A 15423-nucleotide genomic window follows, 5' to 3' on the forward strand; every position below is an offset into this window, starting at 1 on the left:
CTTTTCACTGAGGCAGAAGGCAAAATTCCCACTATTCGGATTTTCTGAATCTCTTCGACCTGCCTTTAGACCCCTTCCACAAAGGGACAATCTAATTCTGCATCTGCTTTGCAGAAACCCGGCCTAATTGCTAGATGGGGGGAGGGGGGGAGGAATATTCTGGAACTATTCCCAAATGCCTTTTTCCGCTGATAACACCTGGAGGCAACGCCCAAGGTGCAATTAACTGAACACACCACCTTACTACTTACCTGAAGGTGCACGGTGGTTTGCAGCAAAAAGACAAATCACAGCCCGAGATAAAATAAGGCTGCAAAATTAATCCAATTAAAATTAAAATAAATAATGCAAAAGGGTTCATTCTCTTTCCCAATCTTGCCATTGGAAAAGCTACAGACCACCCCCAAATTCCATTATTATTATTTTTGCAATGCCCAGCAAAAAGGCGAGTCAAAGAAAACCACGGAAATAGTCTTAATACACATCCACAAAACCTATATAAAACAAGGGTTATTTTATGGGGCAAAACATATACATTCTGCATATTAACGCACATAAAATCAGATTTAATTTAGATTTGTTCCAAGGGCTGCATTTCCCGACGGATGCATCTGATGCTTGAGACTTAAATGGGATATTATGTTCTCCCTCCTTCTGTTTAAACTCTCATCTAAATCAGTTTTCTCTGGACTTCCAGAGAGGGAAATAAAATCATGACATTATTACATTCAGGAGTGGAATTATATAGTTGGCATCCGTGGTGGGTTGCGTCCGGTTTGGCCTGGTTCAGTAGCAACAGTGGTGGGAGGCCTGCCCATCTGCCCGGATGCTTCTGCGCATGCGCAGAAGTGTTGCATGCACGCACAAGCGCGCACGGGAGGGAGCCCAAACTGGTATTAAAATATTTGCCACCTGCCACTGACTGGCATCATGTGTGGTATCTATGGAATTTCTCAGTCATGACTGTCCCAAAGGTGCTTTTTCAAAAGGCAACTGACGGCTACTGAGACTACTAAGGACCGGAGGACTGCAAGGACTAGTAATCCTTCCATCCTCCACCATTCAGTCAGAACTGAAGAAGCTTCTTGGATGAGAAGTGAAACTCCTTCAAGGAAAACCAAAGTCCAGTTGTCTTTTGGGACAATCATGACCTCATTGGGGTTATTCCTAAATTGACGTACTCCAGAGATCTCCATGGATGGATTTTCAAGACTACTTGGAAGATAAGTATTCTGGTGGTGGCCACCAGGTTGGAAGGCCGCTGCGTACGAAATGTAAATATTTAAAGAATATTTAATGCTCTTCTCTTAACTTTTCCTTCAAGGCTACTTCCTGCTGTTCCTTTTAGTTTGTAAAAGAATCAGGCTGGGCTACCCTCATCGCAAACTTGAATTGCATTTCCTGAGACTCAAAACTCTTCTAAAAGGAATCCTATTTAATTTTTTTCCCTAGAAAGAGACTTCACATTCAACCCTATTCACCCCAAGTATGCCTCTCTGTAATTAAAGCATTATGTGTCTTCATTTCCTGTTCCTTAACTACACCAAGCATCTTTCATTATTATTTTAGTTTTTTTTTTAGTTTTTCATCCTTCCTATTAACCATTTCAGGATTTGATAATAGTTCAGTGTGGCAAAAAGCATAAAAGAAATATCAGCTCATTTGGGAGCTACCTATAGTTCCCCTCAGTCTGTAGGAAAAATTCTTGATTAATACACATTATGATTGTGTTTGGTATTATCATTATTTTATATTTTTATGTTGTTATCCCCTCTGCAGTGTTCTCCCCCTTCTCCCGAAAACCGCTCACAAAACGGACACCACTCCCAAGTAAATTCAAAAATGCATTTCACACAATAAAGAACACAATGACCTACACAACTGTGTCTACGGGGTAACAATAGTCAAGCAACCAAGGGAGGGGATTTGTTTCTCACAGCTGCACCGGTTGTATATTCTCTTCCTTCCCTTCATCCAATGCATGGAGAGAAGTTGACAATTCAATTGTTGGTCTTGCCTGCATTTCACAGGATTTCATCCAGATTAAGGAAAGGTTATGTGTGCTGAGGATATATTCTTTAAGGAGAATCTTAGCCACAAACCAAAAATATATTTAAGTCATTTCTTAAGATAAAGGTAAAGATTCCCTTCGCACATACGTATGTGCCAGTCGTTCCTGACTCTAGGGGGTGGTGCTCATCTCCGTTTCAAAGCCGAAGAGCCAGCGCTGTCCGAAGACGTCTCCGTGGTCATGTGGCCGGTATGACTAAATACCGAAGGCACACGGAACGCTGTTCCCTTCCCACCAAAGGTGGTCCCTATTTTTCTACTTGCAGTTTTTACATGCTTTCAAATTGCTAGGTTGGAAGAAGCTGGGACAAGTCACGGGAGCTCACTTACGCTTACACGGCGCTAGGGATTCGAACTGCTGAACTGCCGACCTTCTGATCGACAAGCTGAGTGTCTTAGTCACTGAGCCACTGTGCCGCCCTAGTCATTTCTTACCTATGGCCAAATCCAGGAATATTTGCAGAAGGCGGTTAAAAAACAAATCAAAATGGCGGCCACACCCATGGAATTGAATCCCTTCCCTTCTTTAACGGAAAAGGGGGCGGGACTTCAATTGTTGCAGCTGCCATCTTGGTTTCTTTTCTTAAGCACTCTTGGCTAAAACTCTGGAACTTGGGTAGGAAGGAGATCATCATCATCATCATAATGACTGCAATAATTTGAACGTGCATATCACCCACGCTCTACAGTGGTTTACCAGAACAAGTGATAATAAAGCATTAAATGTCATCATAAACCCTCTAAAATATTCCCAGTAAGAGCAAACGATTTAAGCATTTAAATGAAGCATTAAAACCGAAGCAAATATATATATATACCAACCGGGATAATTAATTAGTATACAAATTTCCCCCTAGTCACATAATAGATCAGCTTCTTTCATCAGCCTCGTCACACGGATTTCTTGGAGTAGAGATACGCCATGTGGGCTAGCTGTAGTAATTTGGGTTCTCTGTGGTTTGGAAGAGCAAATCCTTTGGGGGAATGAAGCCAGGAGTCACAGGAGGGCAAGACAAGCAGCCCAAAACCCATGAACGAAATGGGGCGTTATACTTCTGAGTGGTTCCGTTACTGCATTTCGTAGCCTATAATGCACAGCCAATGCTCAACCTATCAGAGCCCTGCAGGCCAACGTGGAAAACAGCTATTTACTTAGCACTAGCCCAGTTTAACCCCGAGAATGGCTGGAGAGAGGGCAGGGTCCAAGGTAGCTCCTTGTGAAGTGACCATTAGTGGAGCCTCTACCAAACCATCACATCAACCTTGGGAAGTTTAAGGGTTCCACTTTCTACCACATATTCAAAATGGACTGGGATACGTGTGTGTGTGTGTGTGTAGGTATAGGTATAGGTTCCCCTCGCACATACATGCTAGTCGTTCCTGACTCTAGGGGGCGGTGCTCATCTCCGTTTCTAAGCCGAAGAGCCAGCACTGTGCGAAGATGTCTTTGTGGTCATGGGGCCGGCATGACTCAACGCTGAAGTCGCACGGAACGTTGTTCCCTTCCCACCAAAGGTGGTTCCTGTTTTTCTACTTGCATTTTATTTTTACGTGCTTTTGAACTGCTAGGTTGGCAGAAGCTGGGACAAGGAACGGGAGCTCACTCTGTTACGCGGCGCTAGGGATTCGAACTGCTGAACTGCCGGCCTTCTGATCGACAAGCTGAGTGTCTTAGGCACTGAGCCATCGTGTCCCAATGTATATGTATAGGTATATGTAAATACGTATGGTGCTGGTACATATTTATGCCTGTAGGGGAAGGACGAATCAGGGATTCCATTAATTAAATTAAAAACCTCTGCCGCACCGAGCAGAGTCATCTTAGCATCCTGGCACGCCCCCCCCCCCCCCCCAAAAAAAATACAGAGGTGGCTAATTACCTGCACGAGAAGTTCCAACTTCCTGTCATCAAGGAGGTGAACCTGACACCTTCGGCCCTCTGTCATCTAGGAAAGAAAGAGAAAGAAAAACCCGGGAGATGAAAAAAAAAACTCCAGTATTAACAGATGCTGAAGTCACAAGCTTGGCAAACATTGCTGTCAACATGCTGAAGTCACAGCTGTTCCAAAGTTGTCTGTGTGGGAGCAAATAATTCTTATTTTATTTTCTGTTGAAGGTTTCGCTGGAACCGAGAAGAGGGGAATAAATAAGTGACTTGCCTTGCCAGTTGTTGGTGCCTGGCACAGGTTTTGACTCTGCTCTAAGTAGGGGACGGTGCCAGGCTAAGAGCAGAGTTAGAATAGAATAGAATAACAGAGTTGGAAGGGACCTTGGAGGTCTTCTAGTCCAACCCACTGCTCAAGCAGGAGACTCTATCCCATTTCAGTGTCCATCCAGTCTCTTCTTAAAAGCCTCCAGTGATGGAAAAGGAAGGGAGGAAGGGCTGAGGGAGGGAGGGAGAGTGAGGGGGAAGAGAAAGAGGAAGGAAGGAAGGATAATGGAATAAGATTTGGAAGGGACCTAGGAGGTCTTCTAATCCAACCCCCTTCAAGCAAGAGACCCTCTACCATTTCAGACAAGTGACTGTCCAGTCTCTTCTTAAAAACCTCCAGTGATGGAAAAGGAAGGAAGGAAGGGCTGAGGGAGGGAGAGAGGAGACAGGAAGGGAGGGGTGGAGAGAGAGAGGGAAGAGAAAGAGGAAGGAAGGATAACAGAATAACAGAGTTGGAAGGGGCTGCTCAAGCAGAAACCCTCTACCATTTCAGACAAAGGGTTGCCCAATCTCCTCTTCAAAACCTCCAGTGTTGGAGGTTTTCACAACCTCTGGAGGCAAGTCGTTCTGCTGGTTAATTGTCCTCACTATCAGGAAATTTCTCTTTAATTCTAGTTTGGATCTCTCTTTGATACGTTTCCACCCATTGCTTCTTGTTCTACCTTCAGGTGCTTTGGAGAATAGTTTGACTCCCTCTTCTTTATAGCAACCCCTGAGATATTGGAAGACTGCTATCCTGTCTCCCCTAGTCCTTCTTCTCACTAGACCAGACAGACCCAGTTCCTGCAACCGTTCTTTGTATGTTTGAGCCTCCAGTCCCCTCATCCTCTTTCATGCAAGAAGCTGAAGTCCTGACTCCCACTAGATATTCCATGCAGTCATCTGGTCATTAGTATTCTCGCTGAGGGTCACTGAGGTCACTTGGAGGTTCATCTCTGCCCTCATGGTCACCTAACTAGTTCCACACCCATTTGCACACTGATTCAGGTGACCCTGAGGGCACAGATAAACCTACAAGTGGCTTCAATGACTCCAAGAAAGAGTCCTGACGACCAGATGACTGCATGGAATACAAATCCTTCCATCCTCCACCTCCTTTAGCAGGAACTGAAGAAGCTTTTTCGATGAGAAGGGAAACGTCTTCAAGCAAAAACTAAGTCCGGTTGCCTTTTGAAAAAATAAGCACCTCTCGGACATCCATGACCACCCATGGCTGTGAATCTCTCTAGATATTTCTACTCAGACTGTACAACACAACTGTTGTGTCTACGTCGCAGTGTTTCCTTCCACACCCATAGTTGCAATGACCCAACTACTTCCTTATCTCCTCCAGGCTTCTGCGCCTGATAATCCCAAAATGTGCCAACCGAAATTAAAAGGTTTTTTTTTTACTGCTGGGTTCCAACTTTCTCAACTCAAGGAAGTCTTTTTTCTTGATTAGACACAGGAAAGGCCAATCTACGGTTCTAAGTATAATGGGATATTATTAGCAATTAAAATGACTTTTGTCGTGGGGTAAAAGGCAGAGCCACAATATTCAATATACAAGGTCCTTGAAAAGTCTTTTTTACTTTGTGTCATTAGAATAATCGCACACACACACACACACACACACACACATGAGATCACGGAGCAAGACTTTTTAAAAAGTTCTGTTACAAAGGAGAAAGGGAGGTTTTATATCCTGATTATAACTGCGTGAAATGAACCCTGCTCATGTTAGACAATTTTAACTTGTTTAAAAGGTGAGTGACAGGGAATCACAGAAGATGGGAAAGTGTACAGAAAGTTGTAACAACGGGGCAAAACTCACTGAATGAATGTCTCACTTAACAACAGAAATCTGGGGTTCCATTGTGGTCGTAAGTCGAGAATTACCTGCACAAGGTGCTTCTTTGGCATACAGGTTATAACATAGCTTAGATCTAGGTTATCTTGAGACCTGGATGTCCTAAACTCTTCAAGAAGGCGTATCTTGCAGGTCTCAACAAATCCAACACCCTGAAACTCACAAAAACTTTGTCTATTGGCACCAGGAAGCCATTTTTCTTTGAGCTACCTTTGACCTCAGGGTCAATCTCTAAAATCCCATTTACCAATGGCTGCCCAGGATATTTATTGAGTGTAGGGCAGTGATGGCAAAACGTTTCAGCACCGAATGCCCGAACCAGGAGGCGTGTGCATGCAAATGCGCCGGAGTGCCAAAAACCAAAGACCACCTCGGTGGTGAGCATATGTCTGTTTTGGGGGTCATTTTTGGGCCATTTTCAGGCTGTTATTCAGGCCATTTTGGGGCCATTTTCCGGCCATTTTTGTTTTTCTACCAGAGCGCCATAAAAGCCTTAAAATGGCCTGCAAAACGGCCAAAAACAGCCTGAAAATGGGATGAAAACGGCCAAAAACAGCCTATTTTTTTGGTGGCGGCGGTGGGGGGGCGGCGTTTTTGGCTGTTTTCATGCCACTTTCTGGTGCTCCAGCAGCTGGCGACGGTGTGTGTGCCCACAGAGAGGGCTCTGCATGCCACCTCTGGCACCCGTGCCATAGGGTCACCATCACAGGTGTAGGGCCTTAACTGAGGACCACCGAAAGAGGACAGTTCCCCTCCGCTTCTGCACCAAATCTTTGGCCAACTTAAATGCCCGATCCATGGCTCTTTATCTGCCGTGCCCAACATGTGCTACCAATGCCTCATGTCGTATCCTGGGCAACGTGGAAAATATACACTTGGAAAGTTGAGTGTTGAGACCTCTGCTTCCTGTTAAATCATCCCGCGATGAAAGCATGTGTGGAAATATGAGACTTTGACTTGCAAGGAGGCAGTTTCTGTGTGGTCTTTTGTGTGTGTGTGTGTTTGTGCATTGTACACACTTAATTAAAGCAGCAACTGCTTTATACATCAGCTCCCATCCTTGACAGCTACAGGAGTTCCTTCAGGCTTCTTAGCTGGAACGATACCTTCACCTTGGTTAAATGAAGCGTAAATGCTGTTTACCATGACGGCTTCTCGGAAGACATTCTGGGGTGGGGGCAAAGCGTTTGAATTATGGGTCCCTTTTCATGCCTTTTCATCTACTTTTATTTAACCAACGGCAGTAGGAAATTGTGTACTTATTATCAGAGTCTCCGAAGAGAGCAAATTCTTAGATTCCCCTGTAGCGCAGTCCTGGACTTACGACCATAATGGAGCTCAAATGTTGGTAAGCGAAACATTTGTTAAGCAAGTGTTGCTCCCATGTTGCCATTTTCCTTTCTGCGGTTGCTAAGTGGATCATTACGCTAATCACAGGGTTGTTGAGTGAATCTGGCTCCCCCGTTAGGAGAGGTCGCAAACGGGGGCCATGTGACCCCGGGGCACTGCGGCCGTCATAAATACGAGTCAGCTGCCAAGCGTCTCAATTTGGAACACGTGACCCTGGGAAGCTGCAACAGTCATAAGTGTGAAAAACAATCCGAAGTCACTTTTTTCAGTGCATTGTAACTTTGAACAGTCACTAAATGAACAGTGGTTAAGTTGAGGACTACCTGTAATTGGGTCCCCTATTTTTTCCTCTCCTTGACTTCTTGGTACAACAATCTGATATTTGAGAAAGAGATGTTGGCACTCCTTGAAACAATCCAGTAGACACAGGTCTACTCCTGAAAGCAATAGAATAGAAACAGGATAGGATAGGAAATAGAATAGAATATAGAATAGAGTGGAGTGGAGTGGAATGGAATGGAATAGAATGGAATAAGAAATAGAATGGAATAAGAAATGGAATAGAATAGGGATGGAGAATAGAATAGAAATAGGATAGGATAGGAAATAGAATAGAATAGAATATAGAATAGAGTAGAGTGGAGTGGAATGGAATAAGGAATAGAATAGGGATGGAGAATAGAATAGAAATAGGATAGGATAGGAAATAGAATAGAATAGAATAAAGAATAGAGTGGAGTGGAGTGGAATAAGAATAGAATAGGGATAGAGAATAGAATAGAAACAGGATAGGATACAATAGGAAATAGAATAGAATATAGAATAGAGTGGAGTGGAGTGGAATGGAATAAGAACTAGAATAGAATAGGGATGGAGAATAGAATAGAAATAGGATCGGATAGGAAATAGAATAGAATGTAGAACAGAGTGGAGTGGAATGGAATAGTATAAGAAATAGAATACAATAGAGATTTAGAATAGAATAGAGATTTAGAATAGAATAACAGAGTTGGAAGGGACCTTGGAGGTCTTCTAGTCCAACCCCCTGCCTAGGCAGGAAACCCTACAAAAGTTCAGACAAATGGTTCTCCAATATCTTCTTAGAAACTTCCAGTGTTGGGGCATTGTTGGGGGGAAGAGGCTGACTCTTAGAGAGGCCTGTAAAAAGCACCGTGAAGTGGTACATAAGTCTGAGGGCTATTGCTATTTGCTATTATTCCACTGCTCAGGGAAACATAGTGTTGTAGTAAAACCAATTTATGAGCGTCTCCCTCCCTCCTGCTTTTGCAATACTGACAAATTTGAATCCTGGAGATTTCAGAGGAGGAATTTTTTTTTTTGCAAGAAAGAAAAAAGGCCTTTAATAAACACGTCGCTTTGTTTTAATTAAAGCCACGTGCTGCTTTTTCCTCAACCCTGCAGTGTATTTAGTTAAGCCAGGGGGCTTAGCTTTAAAACGCACGACCAAGTCTCTTTCTCTAAAGGCATCAGATGTAGCTTTCCACCGTTTGAGACTTCTCACTGCCCAGGCAAATATTGTAGATTATTTTTTTAAAAAAGAGGGTGCAAAAGGTTCCCCTCGCACATATGTGCTAGTCGTTCCCAACTCTAGGGGGCAGTGCTCATCTCCATTTCAAAGCCGAAGAGCCAGCGCTGTCTGAAGACATCTCCGTGGTCATGTGGCTGGCATGACTAAATGCCGAAGGCACACGGAACGCTGTTACCATCCCACCAAAGGTGGTTCCTATTTTTCTACTTGCATTTTTACGTGCTTTCGAACTGCTAGGTTGGCAGAAACTGGGACAAGTAACAGGAGCTCACTCCGTTACGTGGCGCTAGGGATTCGAACTGCTAATCTTTCTGATCAACAAGCTCAGCATCTTAGCCACTGAGCCACCGCGTCCCTAGTTGCCATCCTAGAGACCTTCAACATGCCTTCGTAGTTCTATCGCACACATCATGGATCTTCAAAAGCTGCGAACGTCTGCACGTTTTTATCCGGTTTCCTTTTAAATCAGCTGCTGGGGACGATGGCGCGTGTAGTCTCACAGTGGTAGAGGACCAATGTGAGAAAGTGTCTTTTAGAAGGGAAATTTTTTAGCTCGGGGCTGGGCTGTGGCCTCTTGGTTGCTCTCTGAGCTTGGCTGTTTTCTTCCAGACGTTTCATGACCCAACTAGGTAACGTCTTCCGTAATGTGCAACTAGGATCCTGTTACATAGTGATCCATATTATCTAGTGATCGTGGTGTTGTTTAACCTAGTTTGGTAATGCAAGAAAGCAAGAAAACTCAAGGAACACCAAGGATCCCTCAGTCCTCCCCTCCCCCTTCTTCTTTTCCACTCCACAAACCCCACTCCCTTCTAGCCCTGATGATGTTCCCTAGCTGGGTCATGAAACGTCTGCAAAGAAACTCAGAGATCGCCAAGGACCCCCAAAGTGGCTGGGGCGAAAGCCACTCAACCCCCTTTTGCGACAAGCAAAAGTCAGTGGGGAAGCCGCATTCACTTAACAACCTTGTTACTGACTTAACAACTGCAGTGATTCACTTAACAATGGTGGAAAGAAAGGTCATAAAACGGGGGGAAAACCCACTTAACAAACATCTCGCTTAGCCAACAGAAATGTTGGGCTCAATTGTTGTAAACTGAGGACTCCCTATACCAAATGCCTTCTGTACGTCTGAAAATCTTTTGCGTAATCCGAACGAAGAAGAGTAAAATTTGATTAAGAATAATTACGGAAGACTCTTCCATAATGAATAGTTCATTTCTTACTCCTGCAGCTGGCAAGACGGTGTAATGTGAAATAGTTTCAGGGTCAAATAAACACAGACTATTACAAAATTCACCGGTGAAAGTGTGAAAAGTGAACAGAGAGTGGTTACAAACAAGCAACTTTTAACAAAACCGTGCTAACATGTCATCAATCTCCCCTCAAAAATAAGCTTTCTCCAGAAACTTCTAGTTTTCTTTACAACTATTAAAGTTCAAAACTGAATCGAAACATTACGGTTCTTTCTGTGTTGTTTGCCAGTCTAACCCATTGGTTCTTCCTTGTCCTCAGTGAGTAATAAATTTATGAAACGTCCGTGGATCCGTGCAAGAAATCCAGGCTGGTTATTGTTACTACCCATTCCCCCTGTCCTTAACTAACAGTGCTTCCGGTTATTTCTGTATCCATCTGTCTCTGATTAAATAACTAGTGAAACACTAAAGAATGAATGACACTCTATTGTATCAGATTTTTTCCCCAATGCTTCCATGGAAGGACTGCAGTGGTTCAGTTTCATGCTGCCAAATATCTCAAATGACTTATGAATATTTGTTTACTTAGGGCTTCATAACTTCTAACTTCTTGTTTCTTCCTAAGAAACAAAGTAAATTGCAATGAATGGCTGTGGAGGTTGGACCATAAGGAAGGCTGAGCGCCAAAGAATGGAGGCCTTTGAACTCGGGTGCTGGAGAAGAAGACTCCTGCATTGAGTCCCTTGGACTGCAAGGCCATCCAACCGGTCAGTCCAGAGGAGATCAACCCTGACTGCTCTTTAGAAGGCCAGATCCTGAAGAGGAAACTCAAAGACTTTGGCCACTCATGAGAAGGAAGAAGGACTCCCTGGAGAAGAGCCTCATGCTGGGAACAATGGAGGGCAAAAGAAGAAGGAGGGGACGGCAGAGAATGAGGTGGCTGGATGGAGTAACTGAAGCAGTCGGTGTGAGCTTCAATGGGCTCCAAAGGATGATAGAGGACAGGAAGGCCTGGAGGAACATTGTCCATGGGGTCACGATGGGTTGGATACGACTTCCCAATTATCAACACCACCAAAACTTAATAAAACGTGCATCTACAGTGGTTAGAAGGACCACTATTTCAAATATCTCATCCATAGGCAATTGGGCCAAGTTGGGTATCCAGTTTTGATTACTGCATGGACATTTGAAGGTCACAATCTCCTTATCAGGTATTTATTTATTTTATTTATTTATTTTATCAGACTTATTAGTCGCCCCCTCTCCCCACAGGGACTCGGGGTGACGTACACAAGCAACGGTCTACGGACTACAAAGGAGGAGGTAAAAATAAATAAATACAATAATCAGGGAAGTTAAAACCCCAATAAGAATAAAAGTTTAAAAGCTAACATTGACAATTAAAATTAACCAAGGGGTGGAACAGTTGTCGAGATTATGCCAGTCTAATACCTAACATATTAGATCTATCTAATTCCATTAGGTATGTCTAGTTTAATGAAAAGAAGAATTAAGGGGAGACATGATAGCAGTGTTCCAATATCTCAGGGGTTGCCACAAAAAAGAGAGAGTCAAACTATTCTCCAAGGCACCTGAGGGTAGAACAAGAAGCAATGGGTGGAAACTAATCAAGGAGAGAAGCAACTTAGAACTGAGGAGAAACCTCCTGACAGTTAGAACAATTAATCAGTGGAACAGAAGTTGCCTCCAGAAGTTGTGAATGCTCCAACACTGGAAGTCTTTAAGAAGATGTTGGATAGCCATTTATCTGGAATCATATTGGGTTTCCTGCATGAGCAGGGGGTTGGACTAGAAGATCTCCAAGGTCCCTTCCAACTCTGTTCTTTTATTATTCCTGTTGCAGAAGATCATTACTCATTCTTCTGCACCTAAAGTACAACATTCACTGGATGGAATGAGGCCCAAAACTTATCCAGTTCTATTAAAGGAAGATATTGGTAGCTCAGGGGTCCTTGATGCGCTCTGAGGTTGATGGTTTTCTTGCAGATGTTTCATGACCCAACCAGGTAACAACATCAGTGCTAGAAAGGAGTGGGGTTTGCAGAAAGGGAGGGAGGGAGGGAGGGAGGGAGGGAGGGAGGGAGGAGGAGGAGGAGAACTGTGAGGTCCTTGTTGCTCTCTCTGAGCTTGGTGGCTTTCTTGCAGACATTTCATTACCCAACTAGGGAACATCATCAGTGCTAGGAAGGGAGTGGTATTTGCAGAGAGGAGGGGGGAAGGAGGAGGAGGAGGAGGAGGAAGGCTTTGGGGACCTTGGTGCCCTCTGAGCTTGGTGGCTTTCTTGCAGACGTTTCATTACCCAACTAGGGAACATCATCAGTGCTAGGAAGGGAGTGGTATTTGCAGAGGAGGAGGAGGAGTGGGGGGTGGGAAGAGGGTGATGATTGTGGGGTCCTTGGTGCTCTCTGAGCTTGGTGCTTTTCTTGCAGACGTCTCATTACCCAACTACATAACATCATCAGGGCTAGTCAGGTTCTACCCAAACTCTGTAGCCATCAACGATTGGATGGTACTTTCCAAAGATTTGAGGAAACCAACAAATAATCCTTCCTACAAATCATTCAACCGCCGTAGGAGAATCATTTTAGTCGCCAGTGTTCTGCCCAGCCTTGGATCATGGAATTCTCTAAAGGGAGGCCCCAGATTTAGCTTGGAAAAGGCTGCACTTCCAAACTGAGCCTGAGAGTTTTCGTTGGCCTTCCATCATTTTTATTTGGAGAGTTTCCTTCTGTGTCCCTGAGGCTGACGAGGTTTTCTGGGGTTTCACACACAGCTATTTCTGCACACCGAGTGGGTCAGTTTTCAGCAATATAAAGGTGCCCCCAGTGCAGGTTTTTTTTTTTGGGGGGGGGGGTTGAATTTGCAGGGAGTCTTTGACTGAGCCCAGAATTTATGATGCTAAATGAGAAATCGGTTAAGTGAAATTTAATTTTCTTGCTGCCGTCGTTAACTGAATCACTGCAGTTGATGAATCAGTTACACGGTTGTTAAGTGGCTTGTCAGAAGGTCGCAAAAGGGATCGCGTGACCCGGGGACTCTGCGACCGTCATAAATGTGAGTCAGTTGTCAAGCATCTGAATGTAAATCACTTGACCACGGGGATACAGCAACGGTCGTAAGTGTGAAAAATGGCCGTAAGTCATTTTTTCCAGTGCCGTTGCAATTTCAAGTGGCCACTAAATGAACGGTCGTAGGTCAAGAGCTACCTGTAGTGTATTGATAAATAATTTGTAGCCTGTTTTCTGGTAACATTTGCCAGAAAAAGTTTTGTAAAAAAGAGAGCTACAAACAGGCTTCCCTTGTAGTAGCCACTCTTGCCACAATCAGCAGCCGTGGATTAAATGAGTGTCAAGTCAGCAATTCAGAGAACACGGAGGCAGCAGCTTCTCCACAGCACAGCGGGAGGAAGGGAGTCATGGTGGGCTTAGCACAATCGGCAGAAACTGAAATTACACATTTTCCCCTCGACACCTGGAGGGTAGGAAGCTACTCCAAGGTGGATATAAATTAAACAGAAGACAGCAGATGAGGATTCAGGGACCCCAAGGAAGCTGCCAAGGCCCTTGAGAGCAGGCCCTTCATTGTGATTGGGAAATTCCAGCAATAAATTAAGCAACTAATGCATCTATCCATTCATCCATCTATCATTTCTTTCTTTCCTTCTTTCTTTCCTTCCTTCCGTCCATCCATCCATCTATCTATCCTATCTCTCTCTTCCTTCCTTCCTTCCCTCCCTCCTCCTCCCTTCCTTCTCTCCTTTCCTTCCTCTCCATCTCCTTCCTGGCCTTCCTCCCTTCTCCTCCTCTCTCCTTCCTCCATCTCTCCCTTCCTCCTTTCCTTCCCTTTCTCTCCATCTCCTTCCCTGCCTCCCTCATATATTAGACCTATTCGTTTATGCACCCCCTGTGTCCCCCCCCTCAGTAGAGCCAGGGCGTGGAGGGCGGCGGCGGCCCCGCTATTCCCACTCAAAGGCCGGCGTGCTATTAATAGAAGCGGGGGTCTCGCCCAGGGCGCCCATCGCTTCCCTTCTCCCTTCGCCGCCCCAGCGCCAAAGATGCTCCAGCAGGGACGCCCTTCGCCCGGCCGCCTTTCCTGCCGACCAAGGCGACCGGTGTAGATGCAGTTGAGAAGGGAGGGAAGCCCCGCGATGCGGCCCCTTCTCCCGGCGCCCAAGCAGCCCTGCCGAGCGGCCGAGGCGCCGGGTCCTCGGCAGCCCTTGGAGCCCCTTTTGCGAGCGAGGCAGGCAGCCCCCGCGCATCCTTCCTCCCCCCTCGGCTCCTCGGAGCACCGGCCCCCTGGGACGGACGGACGGACGGACGGACGGACACCCTCACCACGCAGCTCCCCCTCCAAGCCTTTGCAAGGCGGCGTTTCCAAAGGGGAAAGAAATTGGGGTGGGGGGCGCCAAGCCCCTCTCCCCCCCTGCGACCTCTGCATCCCAGCAGCTGCACCGCAGCCTCCCGCCTCCCTCCGCCTTTGATCTCGGCTTTCCACGCCGCGCATCTCTCGGCGGGTCCTCTCCTCCCTCCCCCCCCCCGCATTCTGGGAACAAAGGCGGCCCTGGCTTACCTTCCCCCCCTGCAGCTCCAGCGGCAGCAGCCTGGGCGCTTCAGAGGCCCCCCCTGGGCAAGAGGCAGCGCCTTGGGGCCGGCTCCATCACGGGCCTCCTCGGGGCTCTAGCGGGGAGCATCCTTGGGGGGCGGCCGCAGGCAGACGCGAAGCCTTCGCCTCCCTCCCTTCCTTCCTCGGCGGAAAGACCGGCAGGCGGCGGGCGCATCTCCTTCCCCGCTTCCCCCGTCCTAGCGGTCCCTCCCGGGCTGGCTCCGGCGGCGGCTGCAGGCGAGCGGCATCTGGGCACAGCTGGCGCGCCCAGGCACACGCGCAGGCACGCGGGCTTGCAATGCAGAGGGGAGCCGCCGCGGTTGCGCCTCCGGTGGCTCCGGCTATTCCGAGCGCAGGAGCAGCCGCGCCACCCACCGGCTCTTCCGCGGAGGGTCCCGTCTTTCCACGCTCCCCCCCCGCCCCTCCCCCGGCCGGAGGTTTATTTGGAAAGGCTCAAATGCAGACAAAACACCCCGGTTGAGGAGGGGGGAGTCGAGGGGGGAGGGGGAGTCGGTTAAGAGTGTGCCAGAGAGGGGAAGGCGAAGGAGGGAGGGAGGGAGGGAGGGGGAGT

At 46.4% G+C, this 15423-nt stretch overlaps 2 protein-coding genes across 10 annotated transcripts in view; both read right to left on the reverse strand.

Moving 5' to 3' along the window:
- Positions 1-15423, reverse strand: part of FRMD4A (FERM domain containing 4A) — a 336245-nt gene that overhangs the window by 122780 nt on the left and 198042 nt on the right. For 8 of the 9 annotated variants that reach the window (XM_081957227.1, XM_081957229.1, XM_081957226.1 and 5 more), the window contains exon 2: positions 3951-4016. In XM_081957227.1, coding sequence (XP_081813353.1) covers positions 3951-4016 — 66 coding nt within the window. Of the gene's footprint in view, positions 1-3950; positions 4017-14819; positions 15211-15423 lie in introns of those variants that run through there. The other variant, XM_081957231.1, reaches the window with a different exon arrangement.
- FAM107B (family with sequence similarity 107 member B) overlaps positions 1-15423 on the reverse strand; it is a 363543-nt gene that overhangs the window by 98126 nt on the left and 249994 nt on the right. The window lies entirely within an intron of this gene.

The sequence above is a fragment of the Natrix helvetica genome (genome assembly GCF_964273705.1).
Source record: "Natrix helvetica genome assembly, chromosome: 6".
Taxonomy (NCBI): domain Eukaryota; kingdom Metazoa; phylum Chordata; class Lepidosauria; order Squamata; family Natricidae; genus Natrix; species Natrix helvetica.